The sequence below is a fragment of the Xiphophorus maculatus genome, chromosome 22 (assembly GCF_002775205.1).
Source record: "Xiphophorus maculatus strain JP 163 A chromosome 22, X_maculatus-5.0-male, whole genome shotgun sequence".
Classification (NCBI taxonomy): domain Eukaryota; kingdom Metazoa; phylum Chordata; class Actinopteri; order Cyprinodontiformes; family Poeciliidae; genus Xiphophorus; species Xiphophorus maculatus.
The window spans coordinates 14,965,329-14,993,053 of NC_036464.1; the positions used below are offsets into that span (position 1 = coordinate 14,965,329).

At 36.5% G+C, this 27,725-nt stretch overlaps 1 protein-coding gene across 2 annotated transcripts; it reads left to right on the forward strand.

Moving 5' to 3' along the window:
- The first annotated feature begins 223 nt into the window (after nucleotides 1-223).
- Nucleotides 224-26,962, forward strand: LOC102227006 (poly(ADP-ribose) glycohydrolase-like). 2 transcript variants are annotated; one of them, XM_023327669.1, is made up of 18 exons: nucleotides 224-292; nucleotides 934-985; nucleotides 2,122-2,763; nucleotides 2,863-2,986; nucleotides 4,178-4,300; nucleotides 4,425-4,505; nucleotides 4,987-5,061; nucleotides 9,231-9,323; nucleotides 10,337-10,491; nucleotides 14,061-14,140; nucleotides 14,230-14,290; nucleotides 14,402-14,477; nucleotides 17,590-17,737; nucleotides 20,772-20,850; nucleotides 20,989-21,097; nucleotides 21,279-21,384; nucleotides 22,979-23,107; nucleotides 24,230-26,962. In XM_023327669.1, exons 2-18 carry the CDS (start codon nucleotides 969-971, stop codon nucleotides 24,400-24,402), a joined length of 2,271 nt encoding a protein of 756 aa, XP_023183437.1. In that variant the 5' UTR covers nucleotides 224-292; nucleotides 934-968; the 3' UTR covers nucleotides 24,403-26,962. The 2 variants fall into 2 exon arrangements, with proteins under 2 accessions (XP_023183437.1, XP_005801698.2); XM_005801641.3 differs by having other exon boundaries at nucleotides 234-408; nucleotides 24,230-26,683.
- The last annotated feature ends 763 nt before the right edge of the window (nucleotides 26,963-27,725 follow it).

A 27,725-nucleotide genomic window follows, 5' to 3' on the forward strand; every position in this document is an offset into this window, starting at 1 on the left:
ATCAGAGAGAAAGAACAGAATTAATGGGTCTCAAAAAGAAAAGGACAACACACTCATAAATCGCTAAAGAAAATGGCCTGTTGATGTATGCTTTAATGCTATTTTCATTTATTTGATGAAAACTGGGTTAGCTAAAATAACAGTTTTCTTTTAGTTTATTCAGCCTGATTCAGACTCCTTACCGCGTGGTGGCGGTAAAGCACCAGATTGCTGTTTGCCAGCCGCCACTAAAAAGCAAGCAAGAAGAAGAACGGTTTTGATTTGGTGGTGTCACCGCACCTGGAGAAACGAGGTGAAAGTTAATGTTTAAATAGTCGTATTTGGAGAGATGCAGTTTGCATGCAGAGGTATTAAGATGATTTTGTAATTCTTTGTCGTCGAACATCTCCCTTTAAGAGGTGCACCGGTGTAAGTGGACATTTCTTTGTTTAAAATAAAAAGACAGTACCGCTAGCTTGCTCAGGGTGTTTATATTTTGTTTTCCAGAAGCTAAGACAATCGAAAAGCGCTTAAATCTTTCTGCCAGTCAAAGACAGCTCGGGTCGGGATGTGCACTGCAAGATGTTTTAACAGTCAGGCTGGGAGAAAAACAAATAACTTCAGAAACACATTCTCTACCATCCATTCCTCTGGTTTATCGATTGTGAATAATTATCTAGTCAATTAGCTTGCTCATCTTAGTTTGTGGTTCTACTTACCGCTGGCAGCTTGTTTGTTATCTGATCTTCTCTTTTATTTAGCAGTTTCATATATCTCTGCTTCGTGTTCTGAAATATTTACGGCGGCCAGTCCATCTAAGTTAGCCTTAAAATATTGAGAGACATGTAACCCAACTCAAATCTTGTTTTACTTAAAGGTCTTGGAGTAGCTCCTTGTCGGTTTGTAGTAATTGTAGCACAGTTTGTAGTTTCACTCTGCTGTTTTGTTTCACAGGTGTGTTTGCGTTGACTTGTTAGCGACTGATAGAGATGGATCATCAAAGCAGGTAAAGAGTTTTGTTTTTTTTGTTTTTTTTACATTGCCTGCTTATTTTATGTTCTACTCTGAGAAGCTTTAGGCAGGTGTGGATGCTATTTGCTTTGCAGGTTTCTGATAAAGGACTGCAGTAGCACTCATACATCTCGAACTTTTTCCAATACTTGTGTATTAAACACAAACTGTGGTGCTTATGTAAATTTTACATAATTGTAAAGTGCATTCCTGAACATATTTTTTTTTTCTAAAGTCCTGTCAGTTCCCAGTTCCCACGCAGTTTTATACTTGGACTATTTGCTGAGTGGTCTACTTTAACAAATAAATGCTTGGTGTAAGCCATTTTACTGTAGCTCTACTTGTATGTTTAATGTCTAGCTGTTAAGGTAAATCTCTAACTCAGTCTCAAGTTTGTTCCAAACCTTAACAGGTTTTCTTGCAGGATTGCCAAGTGTTAAAAAGATAAAAGAGAACCCCTGTTGAGAACCCCCTTCTTGTAATTTAATCTTGTAAGTGTGATGCTTATGTAAATTGTAATTTAATCTTGTAAGATTAAATTACAAGAAGGTGTTCTCTATTTACTAAGTGGATTACTTCAGAAGAGAATTGGCTTTACTCATTTTTGTTCAGTAGTTTCAGACAAAAGGAGAATGAGTTCTTTACCTTCTAGATCAGGGGTCTCAAACTCCAGTCCTCGAAGGGCCGTTGTCCTACAGTTTTTAGATGTGCCACAGGTACAAAACACTGGCATGAAATGGCTTAATTACCTCCTCCTTGTGTAGATCAGTTCTCCAGAGCCTTAATGACCTCATTATTCTATTCAGCTGTGGTGCAGCAGAGGCACATCTAAAAGTTGCAGGACTGCGGCCCTCGAGGACTGGAGTTTGAGACCCCTGTTCTAGATATTTCCAATTTGGTTTTGTTAAAACTTTAGAAAACTTTGTCCTTTCCCTTAACTTCAGCTATGGATGATGTTTCATCACATTATGTCCTAATAAAATATCTTGAAATTTGTAGTTGTATTGTGATAACATTTAAAACTTTTAAGTGGTATGAATACTTTTGCGAGGCACAGTATTGCCATTGGAAAAGTGCTTTAAAGAGAGCAACTCTTTTGTTGAGTTCCTTATTTTCCCTTTTCTTCTACAGTTTGACTGATGACCCCAGGCCAGAAGACATAAAGAGCGATGTTCAACAAACGGATGCAAAAGGAGAGCTTCAAACGTCCGATCAAACTAAAGACCACATACCATCAGAGAACACACCCGATGGCCTGGCTTGTCTAAATTCAGCAGACTGTGTGTCTGCAGGTGTAGGGGATGAATCGGGTACTTCAGAAAGCAGAAGTGACCAAACTCACAACAGCAATGGACAGAAATTGAGGCGAGCCAGTTCACCCGGTCCTCACCCAGTTAAAACATCCTGCGTTGCTGCACACCCGTCAAATGCAAAACTCACCCGTTGTCTTAGTAACAGTCCCACGAAAATTTCTGGCATACCCAATGATGTGGAAATGCTGAGTCCTGACAGTCCACCGTGCGACACTGTAGTCAACAGTCTATCAGATTGTTGTGATGGTCCGGTTGGCTGTGCGGAGGACTCTGCAAAGGATCCGGGTTTAAAATCTCAGCAGGTTGTGAAAGATTCCGACTCTGGAAGTTTGACTCAGGAAAAAGTCTGTCCTGTCACCACAAGCACCGAAGAAGAAGATGCGGCGATGGGGGAGTGCAGCGGCTCGTCTGATATGAGTCAGGACTTAATTGAGAGCAAGCCAGCTGCGATTAGTAAAAGGTACAACTTCTTTATATGGTGGTTGGTGTTTTAGAAAGAAAAGACTGTTCAGACAGTGCTATTTACTTAACTCCATTCTCACTGACCTGTGATTTTCAGTTTTCAGTGTAACTTGGACAAAGCATGGCTCGGGACTCCCATAGATGAGCTCAACAGAAGACCTCAATGCGCTCCACCTCTGTCTCACCTAAAAGCAACGCCGAATCATACTGTCACAGTTAGGGTGAGTTAACAACCACTTTTTTATTTAGTAGTTAAAAAAAAGAAGAATTTATTCTCACTAAGATATTCCAAGTGAGCATGACTCACTTGGAATATCTTCTGTTTTAATTAGTGGCAAGAAGCTGTGAAACATTCTCTTTTAGATGTAGAGATACAGACAGCATGAGAGAGAAAATGAAGTAGACGGCGCTGGGCTGAGCTGAGCCATTCTCTGAGATTCCCTCAGGGTGTCTTGTCAGTAAAGATTCTCTGCCTATCCTCTACTGCCTGTCCCACAGGAACTCTGGATGTTCTTGTAGATCAGGCTACAAGAAAGCCGTTCCATCAACATCCAGGCCAGCCAAACTAGACAACGGTGCATGGTTATTGCATGAAAACTGACTACTGTGGTGTTAAACATCACACTTTATCATTTATCAACTGTAATAATTTCACAGACCATGATAATAAAGTTATTTCTGTTAGAAACTGAGTTATAATTAGTGACGTTCCTGGCAATAATTACCTTCTCATAGAATTTAAGCAAAAATAACACTTTTCCATTTTGTGGAAAAGCATGATTGATTTATGCAGATTCCAGGTCTGGGTAAATATGTAAAAAGAAAATTAGAGCATTGCAATTGCAGATTGTGTTTCTTATCCCATTGTCAAATGTTGTATCTGCTCATCCATCTGTTAATAAATCTTCTTACCTGTAGCTTCTGACTTTGTAGAAAGTTGGTGGCTTCTGTTCACTGTGAGCCTCAGCGTTTGCTAACTTCGCTCTGTGATTTTAGCTCTACCACTTTTTGGTTTTGCTGTTCTCTGTTGCTTCCACATTGGTTTAATACCACTAATGGTTCACTGTGTTTTTTCTAGTAGTAGTAGAAGACTTTTTGGATACATTTCATACTATCACAGTAATTCCCTGAATAGCAACCTATTATCTCAGAAACAATCTGTATGACTCAATACTGGTTTTTAATGACGATGATGGTTAGTTTGGTTTATGTTATCTTTGGTCTTAAATGTTTTTCTTTTCTTTTTTTACAAGTCATGTCATTATTGAATCACTTATGTTTGTTTATTTGTTTGTGTTAATTGTTCGAGTTTGCTTCGGACAATAATTTTATTGTTCCATGTGGTTACATGGAACAAGATCATAAAGTAGAAGAGGTGCTAAAGATGGGATTTGTTGCCTTTCCTGTTACAGACAGATCTCCTCAGAGAGGGAGAAGTCCCCATCCCATACCCCTCCAAGTTCAGAGATGTGTGGGATGATTTGTCTGTTAAGATGCCCTGCTCTGAAAAAAATCTGTTTCCTTTGGAGACTGAGGTATATTAATTATAATTTCATGCTTTATGTTTACAATAGCCTCCCTTTAAATCATGTGATTGGTCTAAAAGATCTCACTGTTGTATGACAAGTATTATGTTTTTCTTTAATAATAACTATAAAGGATGGAAGTGGTTTCCAGAGTCGGTGGGAACTGATCCATACTGCCTTACACAGAGGATTCAAAAGTTGTCTGGATGTCAGGGTAAGAGTGCTTTAGACTTGTGTGTTTAGTCAGTCATAATTTCAGCTCATTGTTGTTAAACTAAGCAATTCAAATGTTGATTAATTCATTTCATCAACTTTTTTCTTTATGTATTTCTTTAAAAAATGTTTTGTTTTGTTGCTTATTTAAACAGTTTAAAAAAACTTCTTAACTGATGTTCAGAACCAAAGAGAAGAAATGCCATTGGCTTTTTCTAAAAACATTAGAAAAAGCCTAATCTGTAGAGTTTCTTCTCTTAGGTTTTAGTTTAGCTCTTTTAAAACATTTTATGAATGTCTAAACATATACCACAAACAACCACATGGTGGCAGAGTCTGCAACTCTTATTCTTCAGGTTGCTATAAAACGTCTCACACACAGTGCTATCCTGAAACATTTGAATTTTCGATTTAAGATCAATGACGGCCAACCTTAACTTGTCAATTTTCTGAAAATAAATAGCTTCCCTTCTCTTCCTCAGGATGCAATACTGAGGTACAACACGGCCCATGCAAAGAAGTGGGACTTCACTGCCTTGAACCTTTTTTGCACAGAGGTAAGCAGTTCTGAACATGATTGTTTTACAAAGTAAATAAGAAATATATAGTCAATGCAGTATGCCAATTTTTTTTTTTCATATATGTGAAAGTGGCAAAACTTTGAGCTTTTGTTTTTATAAGTTATTTAAAATATTAATTAAAAACAGTAATAAACATGTCATTCTTTTGTTAGTAATCAGTTTTTAAGCCACAATGATGTTATCTTTAGTTTATTGTAGAAAAAGAAACAAGCTAATGGCATATTACAGTTTAGAGTTGCTTGTGAAGAAAGTCTGCTTTATTTCGTTTGACTGCACACATGCTGCTGCTCATCATCCCCATCAGGTGCCTGAGAGGCTCCTGGGAGCACCTTACAGTTAGCACAGACGAGTGCAGATCAAAGCATCAGCAGCTGTTGCATATAAACAAGAGCAATGGCTTATCTTAATTTTCTCTCTTTCCTTTTCTCACTTTCTTTCCTCAGTTCACTCTAACTATGCAAACAAATATTATTAATATTACCATCAAACAAAACCAAAGCATTTGTTTTGGTGGGAACTGTCTTTTCTTTGAAATGCACTGATTTCTGAGATGTTTTATGTTGAGCTATTTGCATTTTTAAGGAATATTTTTTGACACATCAAGTGTAATTCTCCCTAAAGTTAAGAAGAAAACAAGTTTTAGCATATACATTGATATCTAATTATCAACGTTTTTCTTTGTAAATATGCTGGTCAAGTTGTTGAAGTTAATTAAATACGACTTCTAAGACGGCTCTGTGATTTCACTAGAAAAAGGTACATTTATTTCTTACGTCCATTCTCTCATAATTAATTACTCAGACCATTTTCCTTTTCCCTCTTGTGGGAAATATTTTTTTGGAGGAAGACTCATTGGGTCAATAGCAACCTAAGCCTCGTATGGCTTAATTCAATGTAATTAAAATGTCCCATTAAATCTGTAAAGACACTAAGGAGGGAGACAAGACACTTGCCTTTCCTGTCCTTTATGATCAGCATGTCTTTCTGTCCAATCACTTTGAATGTGGACCTTTTATAGGACATTAATTTATTGTATTACCCTGCAGGAAACACTGTGGTGGCACAAAATCCTCATTACTGTTTACACTTTGCTGTTTTAGCTTCAGTATTCCTCCATGTTTCAATGAAGAGTACTCAAAGTATGAAACATGATAGTTTTATCTCAAAACTTTCTAGAAACAGATGCTCAAAAGGCAATGTCTGTTGATGGCTTTTAAAAAAAATAATGACATAGTCAAATATATTATTTACTTGCATGAATGCTTGTGCTTTTTGTAAGTCATCTGTATTGTTGTAAAAGCAATTCTTTGTGATATTGATAATGTACAAACTTGAATCCATATTTTACATACTTCCAGGCCCTGTTTGGGTTTTGGAAATTGAATAAACTTTATTCCAACTTATAAATGCTGCGGGTTAGGTGTGTATTAAGTACATCTTCCCACCTGGCAACATTTAACAGCTTTTTTGTTCACTGTTAGTTTTCACCAAATCTCTATGAACGCAGCACATTTTTAATGATAAACTTCGGCAACCTTGTCAGAGATGAAGCGGATCCAGTTCCTCCAGTTTAGAGGCGTTTCACGTCAGAACAAATTCCAGTCGCCGATTAGTCAGTTGCTGACAAACTCACTGGATTGATTGACAAGTGACTTCATGTCAATTGTGGGAAATGTCTATTCTTTAGGTCTTATACCAACATAATTTCTGAACATAATCTTATACCTACTGTTATGAAGAACAGACACATTTCTTACATCAGGGTTCTTAGGCACCTAATATAGAGTGAGTCTAGTTATTCAGTCTAGACCTGAATAACCTTGGACACAGAAGCAAGAGTGTGGCTACATATTTGTACTGAAGACTTATTTTCTATCCTGGAAAATATAATGTTGATCTATCTTTCCCTCCTTCCATTCTTCTTTTTATTGATCCATCCCTCTGTGCACAACATATGTTAAATATGTTGTCATTGTAATGTGCAATGTTCAATATGTAATACACAAAAGCACAATACTAAAAATGTGGATATCTGTTAATTATATCTAATATCTATATCTAATTAAGCTGTAATATATTTTTCTTTATTAATCAGTGATTGCAGGTTTGCTGTTGTTTTGAACAGTTTATCACCTTGCTATAAAGTCATTTATACCTTTGCCTATCTGTCAATCCACCTATCCATTCATATTGTTTGTAGTTTTTAAAAGTTGTTTTAAAATCCTTGAGTTGAAAATCTGAGCATTTGGTAATAAACATGTGAAGGGAACCCTATTAGTTAATCTTACAACTAAATTTCAAGCAGATTATCGTGAATTTGAAATGAAACTGATGTTCCTCTCCTTACTCAGGATTGCCTGATTCAGAGCAACATTTTGTTCCTGGGGAGGGGGGTCATTGTGTGGAGGCGTATTGCCCCTGAGTCAATGATTGACGTTCCTCTCAATGTGTAGCAGCCATAGGAGGGCAAAAAAAAAAGGGTTATCCAAATTAGAGCTTGTCTGTAAATCGTCGTAGTGTTTCTCTCTCAGCCGAATGAAACTGTCACCGTGTCACTATCTGATGAATGTTTGTGAGGACAGAGCAGGGTAACAGTCCAAGAGTAAATATAACTGATGCAGCTCTTACCAATGAACCTCTGACAGTGACACAAAAACCCAGCAGTTTGTGTTTTCTGTGCTGTTTGTTTGTGAAATAATTTTTACTTTAAACAAACCAATACTTGTGTATTTTTTTTCCCTCACAAAATTACATTTACCTTTTAACCAGAAGATAAAATCACCATTAACCCGAAATCTCTAATTACTTGGACTTGTTGGAGATACTTTAAGACATTTAAATATGGAAATCGCATGGTTTGCCTAACCATATGGTACCATGCTGCTTTAGCTGTTTAAATGCAGTTCTCTCCCCTTTCTGCCATCATCTTGCTGAATCACCACCTACCATCTATTAGTCCCACAGGAGCATTTTATGATGTCTGCCAGCTCATTACTTCTGACAGCGTTTAGTCAGACCTGCTCTGCAGCCATATAAATGCTCCTCACTAAGTCAACCGCAGAAGCCTTCCTCTTGAAAATCAACCAGCCTGCCACTCTCCCCACAATTGGTCATTTGCATTTGCTCCAGAAGGTCCATTTAATCAGTGCTAGCTCCCCTGCTTACCTTGATAGAATAAGGCAAGTGATTGATGACGGTGACATTCGAAGCCAATACACTCATAAATGATTGTGTTGTAAATCTGGGTGTATGATGGAAAACCTGGATGTTTATTTTAGAGGGAATTGCCCATGGATGCTGAGGTAAGCTGCAGCTGAAGTATGGTGCCTCGGTCATGGCGGGCTCATTTTCTGATTGATGATAGTTTCCTCTGTAAATGCGTTCTGTGCTGTGAGTGGCTCAGCAGCATATATATATGTATATATATATATATATATATATATATATATATATATTTTTTTTTTTTTTTTCTCCTTTTAAAACGTTGGGACTGTTTGATGTCCAAGAGGTCTAACATCAACGTTTTGGAAGACCACATGGACCAGAACAGTATGATTGGTCCTGTCGTTTCTTAAGTCCAGCAGAGAGAGTGGGGGGAAGTGAAATCCAGAAAATGAAATTAAAAAAGAAAATGTAAATTAATTATGCATGTGAAAATAAAGCAGAAGGGGAAAAAAATAGGAGAGCGATCTAAATAAATAAATTTGAAAGCAAATTTAAAATAAATGCGTGTTTAAAAATGGTCTATCTTTGATATAATGCTATAAGGCAAAATCATTTTAGGCATTTAAAATCTGAAAAAGGAGGGGAAATTATAGCAAAGCAGGTTGGGGAAAAATGGTGTAAAGAAATCAAATGGTAAATTATTCCAACGTAAAAGGTAAATTAAATAAACGGGTATCTTAACACTAGCATGAAATAAAAATATCAATTTATGCAATACTTATGGAATTTTTTTTTACTAATTATTTGCTTTATTATTCTTGCAGGTTCATACTCATCTTATAAACCTTTGTTTGAGAAAACCTTTTATTAAAATTGGACTGTTAGTATATGTAACAATTTCTAGGTAAATACTGGAGGTTCCTTGAATATATCAGACTGATAAAAATTGATGCCACTTCTATATTTTGGCTTTATTTCAGTATCTTGAGCATTGTGAGGTGCAACAGCTGTTTGAGGGCATTCTACCTAATATGGTCGAACTCGCACTTAGTGCGCCTCGCCTCTGCACAATGGTAAGCATTTTTCTCTCTTAATTTTTCTCTCTTAATTAAATGCATCCAGCTTAGATCATTTTAAGTGTTTTTTTTAAGTCATAATTTAACAAAGTTATTAACTTTAAATCCCTGCATCAAGCCTTTTTATGATTAAACAGATTAATACATGTCATATGTTTGTTTGTTTTAGGTATTGCACACTCTGGTTGTTGACCATTTGTCATTTTTTCATTGCTGAAGTTAACATTCTGCACCAGGGATTCCTTTCATTGAGAAATACATTTAGTCTAACCGGGCCTGATACACTGACCATTAAAGTCCACAGACTTCTTTTAAATTCCTGGTACACACAGCTGGTCCTTCTTAGAGGTCCGTCTAAAGGTCATCTTCATTTGTCTTTGTTTTCAGACTCTGTCATCCATTATAGCGATACAGGAATTATTACAAGATTGGTATTTTTGTAATTGCATTATCTATTACAGAGTCTTCAGTTAATTCAATTTACTGAATTCAACTCCCACTCGGAAAGGAGAGGAAAAACCTCTCCTGTGGTTTTCCAAGCAAGTCAACTGTTCACCACTGTTAGTAAGACTGTAAAGTTGGAAAGTATAAAGATTGTCTGTAGTATTGGGTTTAAAAAGGTAATGTTTATGGGTGTGTGATTAGAGGTGGTATCGATCTGCCTACTTGGCTGCCTTGGGAGGCTCTTTAGCCCTAATCAGTAAAGATTGATGGGCCCCATGTGTCTGACTGAACGAACCTGAGGGAGAGCAACAAAACCGGAACCTTAATTACTACCACCCATTTAACTAATGGAGCCCTCCTTATCTCCTGCTAAACTAATTTTCTGAACTCACCAGCCCTCCAACCTGCACTACTGCAGCTACAAAACCTTGTATCTATTTTCAGGATTCACTTTTGATTGGATGGTATTTAGTCTTCCAGTTTTTGTCTGGTTGCATTGACATCATCCTCTAGTCTTATTATGCTTATAAATCGTGTGTTTGTGTTCTGTTTTTGTCTCCCTCCAGCCAATTCCTTTACTGAAGTCAGGTATGAACCATTCCCTGACTCTGTCTCAGGAGCAAATAGCCTGTCTTTTGGCCAACGCCTTCTTCTGCACATTCCCTCGACGCAACTCCCGCAAGTCGGAGTACTGCAACTATCCTGAGATCAACTTCTACAGGTAAACAAACACTGATGGAGACATGATTCTTCAAACACAGCACTCACAGTATTGTAAGCAGTAGTGGGAATCCCTAATTCAGACATATCACGAAAATAAATGCCTTGTTGAATTTTTTTTTAAACAGGAGAGAGGAGGTATCCGTTTGTGTTGTCCGTTGCTAAGTGTAAACTGTCATTTTAATTAAAGGCTTTGACCATTATTAATGAAAGTGTGAGGAATATGTTGCCTAAAGGCGATGTTTTCATTGTATTCCTTCCATTCAAGATAGCATTATTTCCATCAGGGGGAGCTACTGCCTTGAAAACAAGTCAAATAGAAATCATTGTGATTTTTACTCGGTTTGACTAATTCTGTTTGTTGACCTCTGGATTCATTACTTTCCATTCAGAATGTCAACTTGCAGGTCAGTTTACTGATAGAAGATCAGTAAACTGATTGTTTTTTTTCTTTGGTCAAACTTAGTTTTGCTGTCTTTGACATAACTTCATCTATCACTAGAAATGATTTTAGGCTGTGGGCTGAGATCTACCCCCTGTTTCTGTTATGTGCTCTATGTGGGATGAAGATTGTAGTAGGTGTGTTTTATAAATTGGTGTTTTTTTTCTTCTTTCAATCAGTTCAACAGTAAATGGTCTATTGAAGACAAAAGAAAAACGTGAGGGCTAATTGAAACACTTTGTCTTGACTGTTTTAAAGTACACACTTACCTGGTTTTCTCTGACTTTATATAATTTTGAGGTTTATCTGAATTTTAGATGCGAGTGTTGATGAATGTAAATCCTTTAAGCTAAATAATATCCATAACCCAGGCAGATACATATTTGAAATTATTTAGATTTTACCAAGACGAAAGATGATAGAAAAATCAGGACAAAAGCTCTAAGATTTATCTTATTTAGGAACTTTAATTGTTATAAATGTATTTATTTTATTTTAACGCGTTCAAAATTTTAAATGCAATTAATCTTTGTTTTTTTACAAATGTCATGAGTTGGAACCTTTTTATTACATTTCTGATATGTCTGTAAATCTGACGCGCAATTAACATCCGCAAAACCTGCTGTGTGCAAGTTGTGCTAAGAGGAGTTGGCCTATCACCGCAGCTATTCAAGCCTAAAATACCATATCAGTGCAAAATATGTTGTAGTAGCACAGATGTCCACAACGCTAATATCAGCATTCACGGTCCACATTTCTAAGGTGTTTTTTTTTTTTTTTTTTCAAAGTTTCATGGATGATCAGGCGTTCCTGAAACACTTGAAAGCTGGTTGGGTATAATAATTCTTTGCACCAGAGAGCTACTTTTATTTTGAAGTAAAAAAGAAAGTAGTTCCTTGCTGTTTACTGATTAATTGCTTTTTGTGGTTGTGATTTGTAAAACCTAAAAATGGGTATTCTTAGTTTTCTCTAAAGTTTCTCAAATTTTATCATTCATGAACTCTGTATTCTGCTTTGTCTTGTTCTTTGAAGTGAATCATTAAACTCTTTCTAAAAACTTAACAGGGTCTTTTTAGACATTTCTCAAAGCATAAAAATACCTTTCTTCTGTTAAAATAAAAAAATCTTTTTTTTTTTCTTTTTTTCCAGAAAACCAATCACGTCCTAGTGTTAGTGTTTAGTTTAAACACATCCATAACAACTGCAGAATTACAGTTGATGAGATTTTTTTTGCACTACTGTGTAAGGGCACAGAAAAATAGTGAGATTTTGCTACCTGCTTTGTCTCAGTTTGGTCAGTAAATGCCTCATTATAACAATACCTTTTCCAGATACTTCTTCAACTCAATTTTCTTGTTTTCTTGGAGCTCCTCCTTCTAGTTAGTGATAGTAAGGAGTAATGTAATACCCAGTTGTTGCCTGACAAACTAGAGTTGCTGTTTTTGATAAATCTTAAACTCTGTCGAGATAAATTATGAGTAATACAGCTAAACAATGATTATGTTATTTTACTATTACTTAATCTGAATAACCCTTAAGCTGCTGCCAACAAATGTGGGGCTGTTACACTTTAGAGGTGATCAGTGTTATTTTATTCTTTCAGTCCACATAATACCTTTCCAATGTTGTGCTTCTATCTGTACTTTGGTCCTATCTTTCCGTGTGCTATCTGCAAGAATGCTGTAATAATATAAACATTGATTCAATTACATAGCTGGCTTTTTAGGACCACTTGGACCTCTTATCAGCATTTCTGCCAGCAGCAAAAATGCAGGACAGAACAAGAGCGGGCGGGGGTTGGCTGTGGTCTTTCTGAGAAGATGAAATAAGACAACCACTGCAGTCTAAAATGGGCCCTGGATCGTTACCGACCCTCCCTTTCTCCTGGTAATTGAGGGAGTGTCCGTCACTTTGCTTATTGGCTACAGTAGCTCTTCGTCTTGGACAAGCAGAGCAGCAAGCAATCTGCTGATTGCTGTTTTGGCAGAACTGTCAAGGTTTGTCCTCTGCTAAGTGATGGATGTATTCGAGGGGGAACGCAGAAGGCAGCAGACTCTTTAACTTGTGTTTTCTGCTGTTTGAGAAGAAAGTGACAGGAACCATGTTTTACAGGCAGAAAAGTTCCATGCACTTCTTATTGTTTGAGTGAAAAAAAGTATATGATCAGTAAAGATAAAACTCACACAGCCTTTATGGTGGTTTCTATACAACAGAATAAGAATTACAATTAAGTAATTTGATTAAATTGGTATGAATGTTTATTTAAACATGTTAACTTAATTATATTTAGCAGACTTTTGGGGAAAAAAATGTGGAGGCAGCCTTTTATCTTTGAAAATATATGCAAATGGCTTGTAGCTTCCCTTTAATTCATTGTTTGATTTTTTTTAATAACACTTTAAACATCACTCTGAACCCATTTCTCATCCACTGTGTCTCTATAGCTCATTTTCCCTGGTGCAAGACTTGCTGTTATCGATCTAGGATGTTACAAATCTTTTTCTTATACTTGGGGGAGAACTGAAGTTGTCCATTTATGCTTGAATTGTATTTAATAAATGTTGTTTTTTTATCACTGAAGGGCTTTTAGTGCAATACGTTTCTCACTTCATTGCATTCCTCTGTTTTAAATCTTAACTGAACTGAACAGAAAACAGTCAGAGAGGAAGATAAATGCTTAATTTGATTAACCAAAACCTAGTATGTGGTGATTTAAGTTTTCTGTCCACTACTCCTTACTTGTTCTTCCACCTTAGTTTTAACTTCCCAAAAACTAAAACATTGGCAGGCAGTATCACTGTATTAAGGAAGGAAGGCTGGACCAGACATTGTTTTGTTGGAAAGCTTGCATTATAGATGATGTGTACAGAGATTTGAAAATCTGAACTTCGAGGTTCAGGTCGATATGCAGTGATGTTGGTCTCGTCTAATTTAAGCAGCAAATCATTTTCACATTTTTTTTACAGGGTTCTGTAAAATGTGAATTCCTCTTTTCTGTCGGAACATAAAAAAGTTATTTTCATTATTATGGATTTTTAATAAATTACCTAGTTAACATCATAATGTGGAAAAAGCTCTTTGTAAAGCTCTTTATTGAAGTCAAATGTCTGTTTATTTTTTTATTTCAGGTTGTTTGAAGGCTCTTCTCCTAGAAAAATTGAGAAGTTAAAAACTCTGCTGTGTTACTTCAGGAGAGTTACTGAAACAAGTAAGATCCAAAAATTATTTAAGTTTCATCTAATTGTTCTTCTTGTTATTGAGCCAATGAGCCATTTTATGCTTTGTGTCTTTTTCAAGGACCTAATGGTCTTGTTACATTCACAAGACAAACTCTTACCAATCCACCAGACTGGGAAAGGTAAACACCACTTATATTATTATCCAAATCTATTATTCAAGACTGGTTGAATGTATAATTTTTCATCAAAATACACATGTAGCAGTCGGTAACCGAAAATGTTCTGTGAAGTTCTCAGACTCAGCTGACGCGCCTACATATCACTTGTAAGGGGACAATTGAGGATGATGGATACGGGATGCTTCAGGTAAGGATTCTTGTGCAGCTTTGCATTCAGTGCAAAGAATAGTTTAACATGACTCAATAATTTCCTGTAGTCACTGATGACTTTCTTTTTCATATTTTTAAAGCAGAATTTAAGTTTCAGCTTTTATGTGCATACTTTTTTTTTTTTAACACAACTTTGTGTTGTTCAGTTTGCAAACTTAGTCAAGTTGAGATTGTTGTTTGCAATTTTAACACGCTTTTGCTTGTGATATTCATACTTCCGGTCGGTCAAAGTCTACAGCAACTTCCCATAGGGACAATCTCAACGTGTTATCTTACCAGATGTTTGAAAATGCCAGAGGGAACAGCAAAAATCCCTCTGGTGGCAGCATGGAGAAATAATGTTAAAAAATTACAACACTAATGAATAAAAAGAGTCAATAGAGGGAAACAGCCGTTGTGCAACAAAATGCTGTCATTAGAATTTGATCAACAGAAAATAATTGGAGTCCAAGTTTTCCAGATTAATGGCAAATTTTGGCTTTAACTTTGTGTTGAATTTTATACAATATAAGTAAATGTTTTGGAGGGGGATAGATACTCTTTATAGGGCAATTTGACAATTTTCATCTTTGCATATTTTTAACCCATTTTCTGTCTTTATAACCATTTATATGATTTTGAGCTTTTTGTTTCCTTTTCTGCACTGATATTGTTCAAGGTTACACATCTACCAATAATCGGCAGCCTTCTTGCTTCATAAAAGGAAGAAATAAAGTGGTAAAAATTATACTACATTTTTTAAGACCTATAATTAGGTATTTATTTCTCCCCACTGGATTTTATCTTCCTCTGTGTCCCTTTGCTGCTATTGCATTTATTTATTATTTTACTGCAGTTGACAGTATTTGTATACACATGAGCAGCTCAGAGAGGCAAGGGTGGAGGGGAGGACCCCTGGGTGGGAGGATAGAGGGAAGATGGCACATGGAGAAAATATAAATGACGAGAGTTAGGCATTGCACTGGGATGACCCACTGGGCCAAGAGTCCTGCAAGAGAATTGACGGCTACCTCAGCAGGCCGGACAGTGGCTGTGTGTTGTTTGGATGGGGCAGAGCAGGCTGTCATCCTGTCAGGGGGTGAGATTGAAGGGGGGAGGGGGCGAGGTCAGGAGCTGAACCAGAGATAAAGGTGAGGAGTTGGGTGACTGGTTGGAAAACATGCACATACAAACACACTTACTGTCACACAGATTGACGTAGCTGCGGGCCACTGAGCAGAACCCTCACTTCTGACTGCATGTATAAGTATCTGTTCTGTGATTGGACGGATTATTCTTTTATCTAAACCACCCAAACAAGGATGGTGATTTAAGGACGTGTAGCATCTGTAAAATATTCCCTACACCTGAAGTTTTTACAGATGATTACAAAGAGAGAATTTTTGGAGGGAAATTTTTATTATTTTTACATAGAATTGTTGATCTTAGATTTAGGCCTATGTATTAACAATGGTCTATATTATATGATCGGATAATGAAGCGATGTTTCAGAATAAAGATAAATATATTAAGATGACTGCATCATTTTACAACCTTCTCACGAGAAAAACCTTTCTAATTTTAGCAATTTACTTCTGTTCAGTTTAATCCCAATAAATTCATCAAAATTGTACATTTTCAGTAATTCAGTTCAACAAGTGAAGTATGTCCATGTACTCTACCATATGCATTTAATACTTGAATTAGTGCAACAGTGCTGTGTAGCATGGACACGATCAGTTTGTGCAGAAGTGTTGCAGAAGTCCAGGCGGATTTATTCACTCCCTTCAAGTTGTCTGCGTTCTTGGATCTGGTGCCTCTCCTCCTTCTCTTGACAATATCCCAGATACTCTGTAAGGTTTTGGATGGAGGCTTATTTATTATTTCTGAGGAACTGAATTTTGAGGACATAATCATAAAAATTACCAGAAATACACACTTTATGTATTCCACCATATCTACTCAATCTATTTCAGTTGTTGAATTTAATTGGTGAAATAAATAAAATGTTATCCACTTGGCTTTTTCTGAGATCATAAGATGTTTTACTCATTTACCTTTGACTAGCTGGAAATGACAAGGGATGGTCAGATGTTGTCGTTTAGAGATAAAATGTAATACTTAGTCTCAACACAGCTTTACTGTTGTTCAGATTTTCCACAGTTGCTCAGCTGTACCTTATGTATTTCATTGGTATTTATTGTATCTATTACAATTTCATGTGCATTGTTTTTGTTTTGATTTTCTAATTTGATTGTCACCAAGGAGGAAATGGTCATCCTTAGACATTTGTTTGTATTAAACCTCCTCTGTGGGTGACGGCTAATGGGAAAATAATAGTTGTTTGTTCAAGTAATGAGAGTGACAATAGCAGTTCCTGTCATCAGCATTGCATAAACAACCCAAAGTGCAATATATATATGTTTTATTATTTTATAGTATTGCATGCAACTGTATAAGTTGGACTCAATTAGGGTGTGCTAGCAAGTAAACTTGGTTTAAGTTTAAAATGGGGATATAATTTTCATTTATTTGCAGCCAAATTAAAATCTACCATTTCTAGACCCATTACTGAATGAGCACCTTTGTTTATTATGTCGGTGCAAATAAGGCAGTTTCCTGGGGAAGAATTTGTAAATACTTATCAGTATGTGCTATTGTGTTTGAATAGTGCTGAAAACACAGAACTACTGTTGGTTACGAAAGAGCATAAATAAAAATCAATACATCTTTTTAAATATAATTTAATGTTACTGTGTGAAGTTTAGTGATAGAAAAAACATACCTCTATATGCAAGCGGTATCGGAAAGGAGCCTTAAAAACAAAAAAGACTGGAAATAAGTTATAATTAGTTTTTTATTGTTGCTTTTGTTGTTTATAATAATTATGATAAAATATATTAAAATGTTAAGTTCATATCCTTAATATTGCAATAAAATAAGCTAATGAGCTGATACACAATATTGGGTTCAGGAGAATGTGACAAGATTTCAATCTTTTTGAAATGGTTGATTATTTAGTGTTGAAACCTAAAAATAAAGGAGGACGTGCTTTCCTTTTTCAGTCTTTGCACCTTACCTGTATCTCTCCATTCCTCCCCCCTCATTAGGTTGACTTTGCAAACAGGTATGTAGGAGGTGGAGTCACAGGAAATGGACTGGTCCAGGAGGAGATCCGGTTCATCATCAACCCAGAGCTCATTGTTTCTCGTCTCTTTACTGAAGCTCTGGAACTCAATGAATGCCTCATTATAACAGGTGCGTGATTACTCATAGTCTTTTAAAAAAATAAATAATCACAAGAATTCAGACTTTAATTGGTTTGACATGAATTATTTGAAACAACTCTGTCTAAAGTCATAATTACACTTCTTTGTAGTTTTGAGGTATCAGTCTTTATTTATTGTGTCAATGCAATGCAAATTGCATTGACACAATATTTATCGCAAAGTCATGTGTCTTGACTTTACACTTTTGTTGTGCTGAAACTGGAAAATAAGTCTTAATTTTAAACCAGGTCATTTAAACCATGTCAAAACTTCACTTAAAGTCATGTTGCATAAACCAATGTGTTTTCCAAAGCCACATTTTTAGCTTGAACAATGCATCTGTCTGCTAAATACTGAAAATTGTGCTTTTCTATATCTTACACTTTGATTAATAATTAGTCATTTGTCTCAAATGAGCATCTCAGTATTGCTTAATTTGAAATCTAACTCGACACATAATCAATGGAGCTGAATAGTATTGACTCTTATTAATCCAGTGGGATTTCTATGTAGCTTTGGAAGCAGAAAGTGACCGAACCCAAACCATACACAGGACTTTAGATGGGGATGTGTTCACTTGTCTACTTGTCACATTTATCTTCTGCCTAATTAACAAAATGGTTAGTTCACTCATGACAAAATCCAATTTATTTTTACATTAGGGATATTTATTAGGAACATATTTAATCAATTTATCACAGAAGTACTTTTGTTTCCACAAGAGGTGGCATGGTGCTCACATTACATCAGATAGTATAACTCACAGATTCTGTTATCTTTGACTTTAGGTAATCCATCTATCCATTTTATAACACCCTTGTCCCTAGTGGGGTTGGGAGGGGTGCTGGTGCCTATCTCCAGCGAACGTTCTGGGCAAGAGGTGGGGTACACCCTGGACAGGTCGCCAGTCTGTTGCAGGGCAACACAGAGACAGACATGACAAACAACCATGAACACACAAACTCGCACCTAAGGAGAATTTAGAGAGACCAATTAACCTGACAGTTATGTTTTTGGACTATGGGAGGAAGCCAGAGTACCCGGAGAGAACCCCGGGCATGCACAGGGAGAACATGCAAACTCCATGCAGAAAGACCCCGGGTCGGGAATCGAACCCTTCTTGCTGCAAGGCAACAGTGCTACCAACTGAGCCACTGTTTAGCTCATTTAATGTTTAAATGAGCTAAATAGTAAATGTTTAGCTCATTTAATGTAAATAAATAACAAATACAGAGAAAAAGCAAGCGTCTCCAGCACTGCTTCCCTTTTGTATTGGCTGGGTGTAAACTTTAAAATGGAGAATCTGAGATTTAAGCTCCTGCACCACTTTGGTCATTCCCCTTAAGCAAAAAACCATTGAGGCGCCATCTTGTTTTTTCTGAAACTCTCCTTAGCGACCTTCATTGATAAGTCCCCTTCTTCCCTCCCATTACTCCCTTCCCTCCCCCCTTTCCTTCTGCACTTAACATGATTACATTTAGACAGAAAGGAATTTATTGCCCAACTCAGGTCATCGCAACCACTAATGGAATGGACCCATTACGCCATATATTCATTAAAAACCTCCAGATTATTCTATGCACGTATGCAGCGTTTCCTTTTAAACTCTTGTCTCTAATTTTAGTCTTTATGTCTGTCCCTAGAGCTCCTTAACAGAGCTCCTTAAGAGCATTTAGAAGTTTACCTTGAGATAACTTGAAAGATGGAATACAAATGCTGACGTGAGTGAGTTTGTAGACGGGAAGGTAGAGATTCCCTGATGTAATCTTGTGATGGAAGTTTGTCTGGCAGGATGCCGTCACGGACATTCAACAAAATAAATTTGATTAAGGTGAAGAAGGAGGTGGTCAGTTCCTTTGATGGATGAAGCGATATGGGTGGCCTATTCTGTGTATATGCAATGCCACGACCACTATGTTTCTCTTTTCTTCATAAAGTAAAGGAATTATATTTCAGATAAATAACTGTCATGCCTTGGCATGAGATGGGTTTCAGTTTGGGAAGAATCAGGAAAACAATGTGCATCCTGATGATGTTTAAGCAGACATTAATTTAAAATGGATTTGAAACGACACCAGAAATAAGATTATAGTACTGCTAAAAAGTTCTTCCTATGGGCCAATAGCTTAACTTTTTCATTTTACCTGTTTTTCATATTTTATTGCATTTGCGTTAAGAAAAATAACAAAGAAAAACAGGTTGTGTGTGTGTGTGTTTTTTTTTTTTTTTTTTTTTTTTTTTATATTAATGCAAGATCCACCAACAGCTTCCTGGAAGCATAAGTGATCACTCTAAAGTTGAAGTTCCTTCTGAACGAGAGTCTAAGTTAGCACTGCATATCTGTGCATTTTGATTCCTATAAACATTTTAAACTGTAAAATAAAGTTTTATATATAATATCATATATAAAATAACAGGAACTAGATCAAGAAGAACATGATGTGTAAAGTTTTTGGCAATGCAGTACTTTTTTTACTTTTCTGCTCAGTGATATCTCTACTTTAAGACAAACGCATGCTTCAGTGTCTTCCTAAAGGACGCTGATATACCAACTGGGAAATCCAGGGAATGATGAAACCTTCCGATTGAGAGTCAGCTTCCTTTCTTGAATCACATCAGTAGCTTTAACGGTTCCACCAGGATTTTAGAGCCAGAACCATAAGGTTGTTGTGGTAGATTTATGTAGAAAATAAAAGTTAAAATCTTGCTGACATGTATGTGTGTCATACTTGATGAATCTAGTTTGACAGAAGGTTTCCTTATTCTGGAGTATCTCTTCCTATGTTGGCTAACGGCTTTTAATTTTAAACCTCCAAAGAAGATTACTTATTAAATCAATGGGGGTTTATTTATGACAATCCAATAGAAGCTGATACTTTGTACTCACACAGGGAGCGTAGAAAGCACTAAATCTGATTTAGGAAATAAGGCACTAAAACAGATTTAGGCCCACTGTGTGCTCCCACTGTCGAGCACCGAATAACAGATTTTAGTTCCTTGGCTTTGCTTTTGTTTCCCTGCAGGAACTGAACGATACAGTAAATATTCTGGTTATGCCGAGAGCTACAAGTGGCAGAAAAGCTACAAAGACGAGACCCCAAGGTATTTTCTACCTTTGTTTAAAACAAGTGATAATTTTAGTTGTTTAACAATTCAAAGAAAGTGGGTTGTAATCACTTAGAATGTAAAGGAAGAAAGACGGATAATGGCCACTTGTCTTCTGCATTGCTGTGTTTCCAGGGATGACTGGCAGAGAAGGTGTACAGAGATTGTGGCCATTGATGCTGTTAAATACAGACACTTCCTGGAACAGTTTCTTCCTGAGAAGATTACCAGGGAACTGAACAAGGTGAGGAAAAAAGATTTCTGGATTTCCTCAAAAGAAAAATATTCTATTCATGTGGACTTTGAAAATGTCTTTACATGTTTCATTTCCACATTATATTTGTTTTTTGTAGGTTTATCATATTTTTAAATAAATATACTGTAGAAAGTGTTGCTTCCTTCTAATCCCTGTGCATATTTTCTAGGCATATTGCGGATTTTATCGAAGCAACATTAACATCAAGCACCTCCCTGCTGTAGCCACTGGCAACTGGGGCTGTGGAGCCTTTGGTGGAGACACACGCCTGAAAGGTATTGTTAGTTGAACTGCTCAAATGTGTGTTAAAGAGCTGGTTTTCATTTGGTAGTTAAAAACTATTTGCTAATTTAAAAAAAAAAATTATATTAATTAGAGTGATTGATGAGCACAACAGACAAGCATCTGTAATGCTTGTCACAGCCGTCAAGGCTCCTGCTGAAGGAATCCCACTGCTGTGCAGCCTGTATAGTAAGACACAGGAACAGATTCATGTCTGATAGTCACTTAGCAGCTTTCCCAAGGTGTCACCCTCCCATTACTTGCTTTCTGTTTCTGATCTGCCCAAAAAACACTGATGGTTCCCATTAAAATTGTGATTGATTATTGGAAAGAAACAATGCAAGTCAAAGCGGTTATTTCTGTGGAGGCATACCGAAGGTTATTATTCATAAGTAGGAAGTGCACACTGCCCATCCAAATGGCCAGTTGGTTTTTCAGACCTTTTTTTTTAACTTTATTCACAGATTAGAGATTTTGTGGGTGATTTTCTGACCTGAGAGTGCAACGTTGAAACTGTTTGAGTGCTTTTAGACATTTCTGCATTCACTGATTGTTCATCCTCATTCATAACATTTTATTTTTTGACAGCAAGTCAAATAACTTGGGTGTGACTCAGCCAGAATCCAGACTTTAATCCAATGAACAATATATGGAGCTGTAAGGTACGGGTGACGGCAAGGAAGTCTTCCAACCTCAACTACTTGGTGCTCATTTTAAAAGATCAATTATGTGTCCTCCGTGTCTTACTCCTTCACTTACAAGTTTCATTCTGAAGGTTGTCACTGCAACCTGGTAGAGCTTAGGTTGATCCATTCACTGATGGGAGGAAAAAGACTGGATTTTAGTTTCCAACCATAAACTGTTTAGTCCTGGTCACAAGTAGATTACATGTTGTTCTCTAGTTGGATGGTGTTTCAGCTAAAATGGTTTTGCTGTGTTTTATGTTTTTTTATATGCATATATTTAAAGATGGAGATGTCAGTTTTCAGTCAGAGCATGCTATCAATAGATCCACTGATCTTTAATTATTTCCCAAGGACTTAATCCATCCAAATATTAGCATTTGAATTTTCTGCCTCTAAACCCCAACCAACATTAAGAATAAAGGATATTTCTATCTAGAGCTGGTATATTTAGAACATAATTGCTGTATTTACAATTAAACATAAAAAATTACTTACTTGACATATGTTAGCTACATAACACTAAGCCGTCATTTTGTTGTAGGTATTTGAAACCTTTTAGTAGATGATTTGTTGGTCTTGTGAGGTAATAAATCAGAAAACTATAGCAGCTGTTTTAAATATTTAAAAGCCTTAAAACCTCATTTACAAAGACCTGAAGATTGAGTGCTGTTGATGAGGCTATTCTACTAGCAAAGTATTATTTACTGTTCCCATATAAATTGCTCCTGTCACTCATTTTCTCTACTGCCCGAAGCCACACCTTTCTTGGTGTTTGACCAACTACTCAAGCCGATAGAAATTTCAGTGGTCAAATGTTTAATCCTGAAATTATTAATGCCTATCCAAGTGAGTGTTGCTGGTTTAAGGTTTCCCTTTAACATGCTACTTCTTTACCTTTCAGCTCTGATCCAGCTGATGGCAACTGCCGAGGCCGGGAGAGATGTCGCATACTTCACATTTGGAGATGCTCAGCTTATGAGAGACGTTCATGAAATGCACACGTTCCTCACTGAAAGAAGAGTTACAGTTGGTAAGACACAGACGTGCATCCTAATAAGTGGAACTTAATGATTAGTTGAGTTAGGCTATTACTGTTCGCTGAATAGGTGCACCTTTAATATGGCCAGTTTTCACCACATCTAAAATCAATTTTAGAAGACCAGTTCTCATTTCAGCATTTATGTTAATTATTTTAACATTATGTTATAGTTTTTGGTAGTCTTCAATATTTAGTTGACAAATATCTGTCCACATTTTTTTCTGGTAGCAAACTGGAGTCGTCTTTAAGGTTCCTAAACAATCTGGAACTGTCAGGACTAAGCTTTTATCATCCTCCATATCTGGATTACCACAATAAATTAAATCAAAGTATGGAGAAAATAATGAGTGTCTCAACTTTATTATTTTTTTTATTCTATTGTCTTTGACAAAAAGTTAAAATTTCTAAACAAGTACTTCTTTTGTTATTTATATTTAATTAGCACTTATCTTTAAAAGGCCACATCTTGAGCATCTTTTTGATTGGTTTGGTTTTATACAACCTAATAAAATCTATTTACGTATTTTCTATTTTTCCTCTAATTTCTTTTCTCAATCCCGAATGCCTGTGAATTGTACTTTAATTTTCAGAAATTTTTGAAACGTTAAATTAGAAAAGTGTGGTATTTTGACGTGTGAAATGTTTTGGAACCCACACTATACAACAGCCACTGTTAGCAATCGACTGAGAGATTTTCCATTTTGGCATCAACACACAATCGTCTATATGCATATAACAGAACACACAAGTTTAGTCTTTTAGACTGTAGCTATTGTCACAGCTCATCCATTCAGGCTGGACAAAGAGTGGATTACTGCCTGAACTAACCCCAGCATCGGCTCTCTACTCCCCGCTTTTCTTCTTTCTTTTTTTTTTTTTGCTGACATTTATTGAAGCCTTTCAGAGAAATTCCCCTCCAGCCATCCATTTCCTAAAGTGGAGCTGTGTGCAGAAAAAACAGCTCATTCTATATGTGTGTCTGTGTGAGATTTATAAATGATCCAAAACACAATTTCATTTTTTTTCTTGCTAGTTCCAGTCTCTATTGTTCTTTGCCCCTCAACCTGCTAGTGCTTTTTGTCACTGCACTTCTTCTTCTTTTCCCCATCGCAGGACAGGTGTACAGCCTCTTCATCCAGTACTTCAACGAAGAGTGCAAGAACTGTCGCACAACACGCCCCCACGTCACTCTCTACAGTTTCATCTTTGAAAAAGTCTCCGCTTCCGCAGCGTCCAACCCTGAGCAGGATTCTAGGATGTCACATGTGACACCAGAACCTCAATAACAAGCCAAGAACTGTAACTTAAACTTTGTCTTGTGCTTAGAATCACCTTTTCGCACACACACCCAGACTCCCTTTAGCTTTGTGGTTCTCACACAAGCTACCAAAGCAGGGTTTTGTCTATTTGCTGGTGGTATTATCGGAACCTCGTATTGTGACACCAAGTCTGGTGAAAGGTTTATGAAACTAATAGCAATAGTGAATTCTTGTTGCTCTTTGAGGCCTTTTTTTTCTTAAGTGTGATCAAATTTTTTTTTCTTTAATTACCAATTACAATATCCATCATATGCATGATTGTGGTAAAGCTTCACTGTTGAAATGCGGAAATTGCTGTAGTAATTTCCACGGTTTTTTCTTGCATTTCATTGTTTTTATTTTTGAACAGTTTGTCTCCTCTGTTTTCTTGAATGCAGAGAGAATGAGATGCTGTACTGTAGTCTATGCATGGGAAACATTTATTTATCACATATTCTCCTGATGTCTGCTGCTCTTTTATATAATCTATGGCTGTAAGACCCCACATGTCTGTAAGGCTTGTTTCAAAGCGTCCAAACAATAATCACTACCGCTAGAATCATCTCAGATGGAATATACAGGAAATGAATGGTCACTGTCATCGTTGACCTTTATTGCTGAATAACTTTATAGTTATTAAATATAATCAGTGCTAAGCACAGTATTATCACTGTATTTACTTATAGATTGTGAACAGATAATGAAACGCACGAAAGTCATTATTTTTATCAAAGTTTTTACTCAATTTTTGATTTGATGTGGGTATGGTATTTTATTATTTACTGTATTTTCTTACAGTTTGTTTGACTGGGTGATTGGCTTAGACAAAAAAATTGGGATGTAAATGTGCTGTTTTAGGTTGTAATATTTTTATCATTTCTTAATTAAAACATCCCAATAAAGGAGTGTTTCTTTGTTGAGATTTATACAGTTTGTAAGCTACAAGAATCAACATTTTAAAAATTAGCTGTGTTTAAGATGCAATTTTCCTCTTCGGAATAATTTTACAAACGCAAGGCAGTGGTAAAGTATTTGTAGCCTATGAACATTTTAGTGTATTGCCATGTTAAACCACAAATTGAATTGTGTTTTTGGGAATACTTTTACAAAGTTTTGGGTATAGGTGGACAGATACTGTATATTTATCTCTACGTATAAGTGGACATTTTTGTAGATTCCATGGCAAATTATGTTTATTTGGAAAAAAATCTCTACTTTTTTTTCATTGAACAAATTAAACCAAAACTGTCTAAATAGTAAAATAAAACTAATATTACTAGAATCTTTACCCCAATTTCTTCAGCCTCAAAATTATTAAATGCCCTAAAGAAAAATTTTAATTAAAGCTCGCTTTTGCAAATCAGGTGTAATCTCAGGCACACCTGATGGAGGTTTTCATTAGTTACATCATATGTGCTTGAGACAAACATTTAAAAAATAATGACCTTTTGATGTTTCTTAGAAATAACTTGGTTAAAATGGCCAAATCAGTTCCGGAAAAGTTTGTTGCCTTTCACCAACAAGTACAAGGATTTAAAAAGAGTCAAATAAATAATTGAATCATTGGAGATGTTGCCACTTTTTTTCCCAGATAGGATGTACAGTATACCTACTGTTCTCAGAAAAAGAACTCATTCAGCTTTAGCGCGGTTTTATTAGAAGAATAAGGGTTTCTACATAACCTCATGACGCAGACCTTCATAAATGGTGTGTAGGCTTGGCTGAGGTAACTGGATTACACATTATCTGTGTCTCCTTGACTCTTTGTACTGTGCTCTGCATTGACCAAATGAGCTGTGGTCTCATGTACTAAATCAATTTGGTTGGGCAGATTCAGCAATTGAGGGCTACTGTAACCCTTGTTTACCTGCACCAGATATTTTTGATGAGCCAGCTACGATGATTAAAAAAATTCAGACACCAAATTGGGATTGAATGTGCCAGGCCATTTTAATAAATGAGTCGTCATAATTTATAGAGTTGCAGTTTTAAACCTTTTCTTAAAAAATGTTTATTCCCATAATTAGACTTTCAGAAAAAGTTGTCTTTTTGCAATACTCAAAAAGTTAAATAGGTGGCTTAGTTCGCTCCTGTATAGTGATCATTCTGAACGGAATCCTATTTAACGACATGCCTGTAATGTTTCCCTGAGGCACCTCTCTTTTTGTCATCAAACATTGTTAATAAAATGCCACAAAGCAGCCAGTCTTCACTCCATCTCTGTCAGGCAACAAAATCACTACAACAAAGTGGCATTTCAATTCATAATTGCCTGACCCTGCATTGTGCAGGTCAGCTGCAGAATAAATGCAAATAAAAAGATGTAAAGAGAAAACCTTCTTGGTGCGTCCAGTACTCAGAAAAACATGCAAACGGGTTGATGAGTAAGTATTTCTTTAACGTTGAAAGGTTTACGCAGCATTTGATTTTGGAACAGAAAAAAAACCTTGCTCTTATTAGATATGTCTGCAGCATTCTGCAAGTGCTGCTGCCTTTTTTTTTGCCCATCTCAATGATGTTATTGTCAAGATTAATGGCATTGTTCTCTTCGTGCCAACAAGTATGAATGATGAAAGTAGATGAGGAGGGGAGTAGAGTTGGAGTGGGGGGAGAAAAGCTGCTGGAGGGAAAGAAGGGAGGGCCAATTATCTTATTGTTTAACCCACTCTAGGTAGAGGCCCATCAATCTGGAAACACTTGCTCAAATGACTCTTGTTCAGCCTCTATAAAAGTTTAATTGGTCTATATAATTAATACTGAAGAAAAAGATGTGATGTATCCTAGACTGAAAAATTGTTTCTGTGAGAGAAGTGGGAGCTCAGGCTTATGAACACAAATTCTATTATACATTTGTAATATTTCCTTTGTGGCCTTGGAGATGAGGAATCCCTGTGTCTCACTTGTGTGGTAGAGACCCAGAAAAAGCAAGACATGTGGCAAGAACGAGTTGTGGTAACGTTTGTGCTGGGATTCTATCATCTGTCAAAAAGCAGCAAAGAAATGTTTATGGCCTCCACTGGAGCTGCCTTTCTGCATTTCAGTCTTTGAATAGTTTCTTCCCTAACATCCAAAGCTCCAGTCCATCTGGTGAGGCATGTGAGGGACAACCCCCTCCTCTGCTCCAGGGCCGAGAGTTACCCCAATCACCAGACATGGCACAGAAAGAGGCGTAGGACAACCTGGATGTTTACTCTCATCAGATCAAATGCATCGCATTCTCCCAGGCCAGCTGTAAGACTCACGTTCACATCAGCTTTTGATGAAAAGTGGGTTTGATATTTACTAATAAAAACATACTTTTAAGTTCTGTC

What these genes read in the sequence shown, in the direction of transcription:
- LOC102227006 (XM_023327669.1), top strand. An exon ending in CCAGCTGCGATTAGTAAAAG is followed by an intron (nt 2,764 to 2,862) that starts GTACAACTTCTT and finishes TGTGATTTTCAG; the next exon opens with TTTTCAGTGTAACTTGGACA. An exon ending in TGTTTCCTTTGGAGACTGAG is followed by an intron (nt 4,301 to 4,424) that starts GTATATTAATTA and finishes ATAACTATAAAG; the next exon opens with GATGGAAGTGGTTTCCAGAG.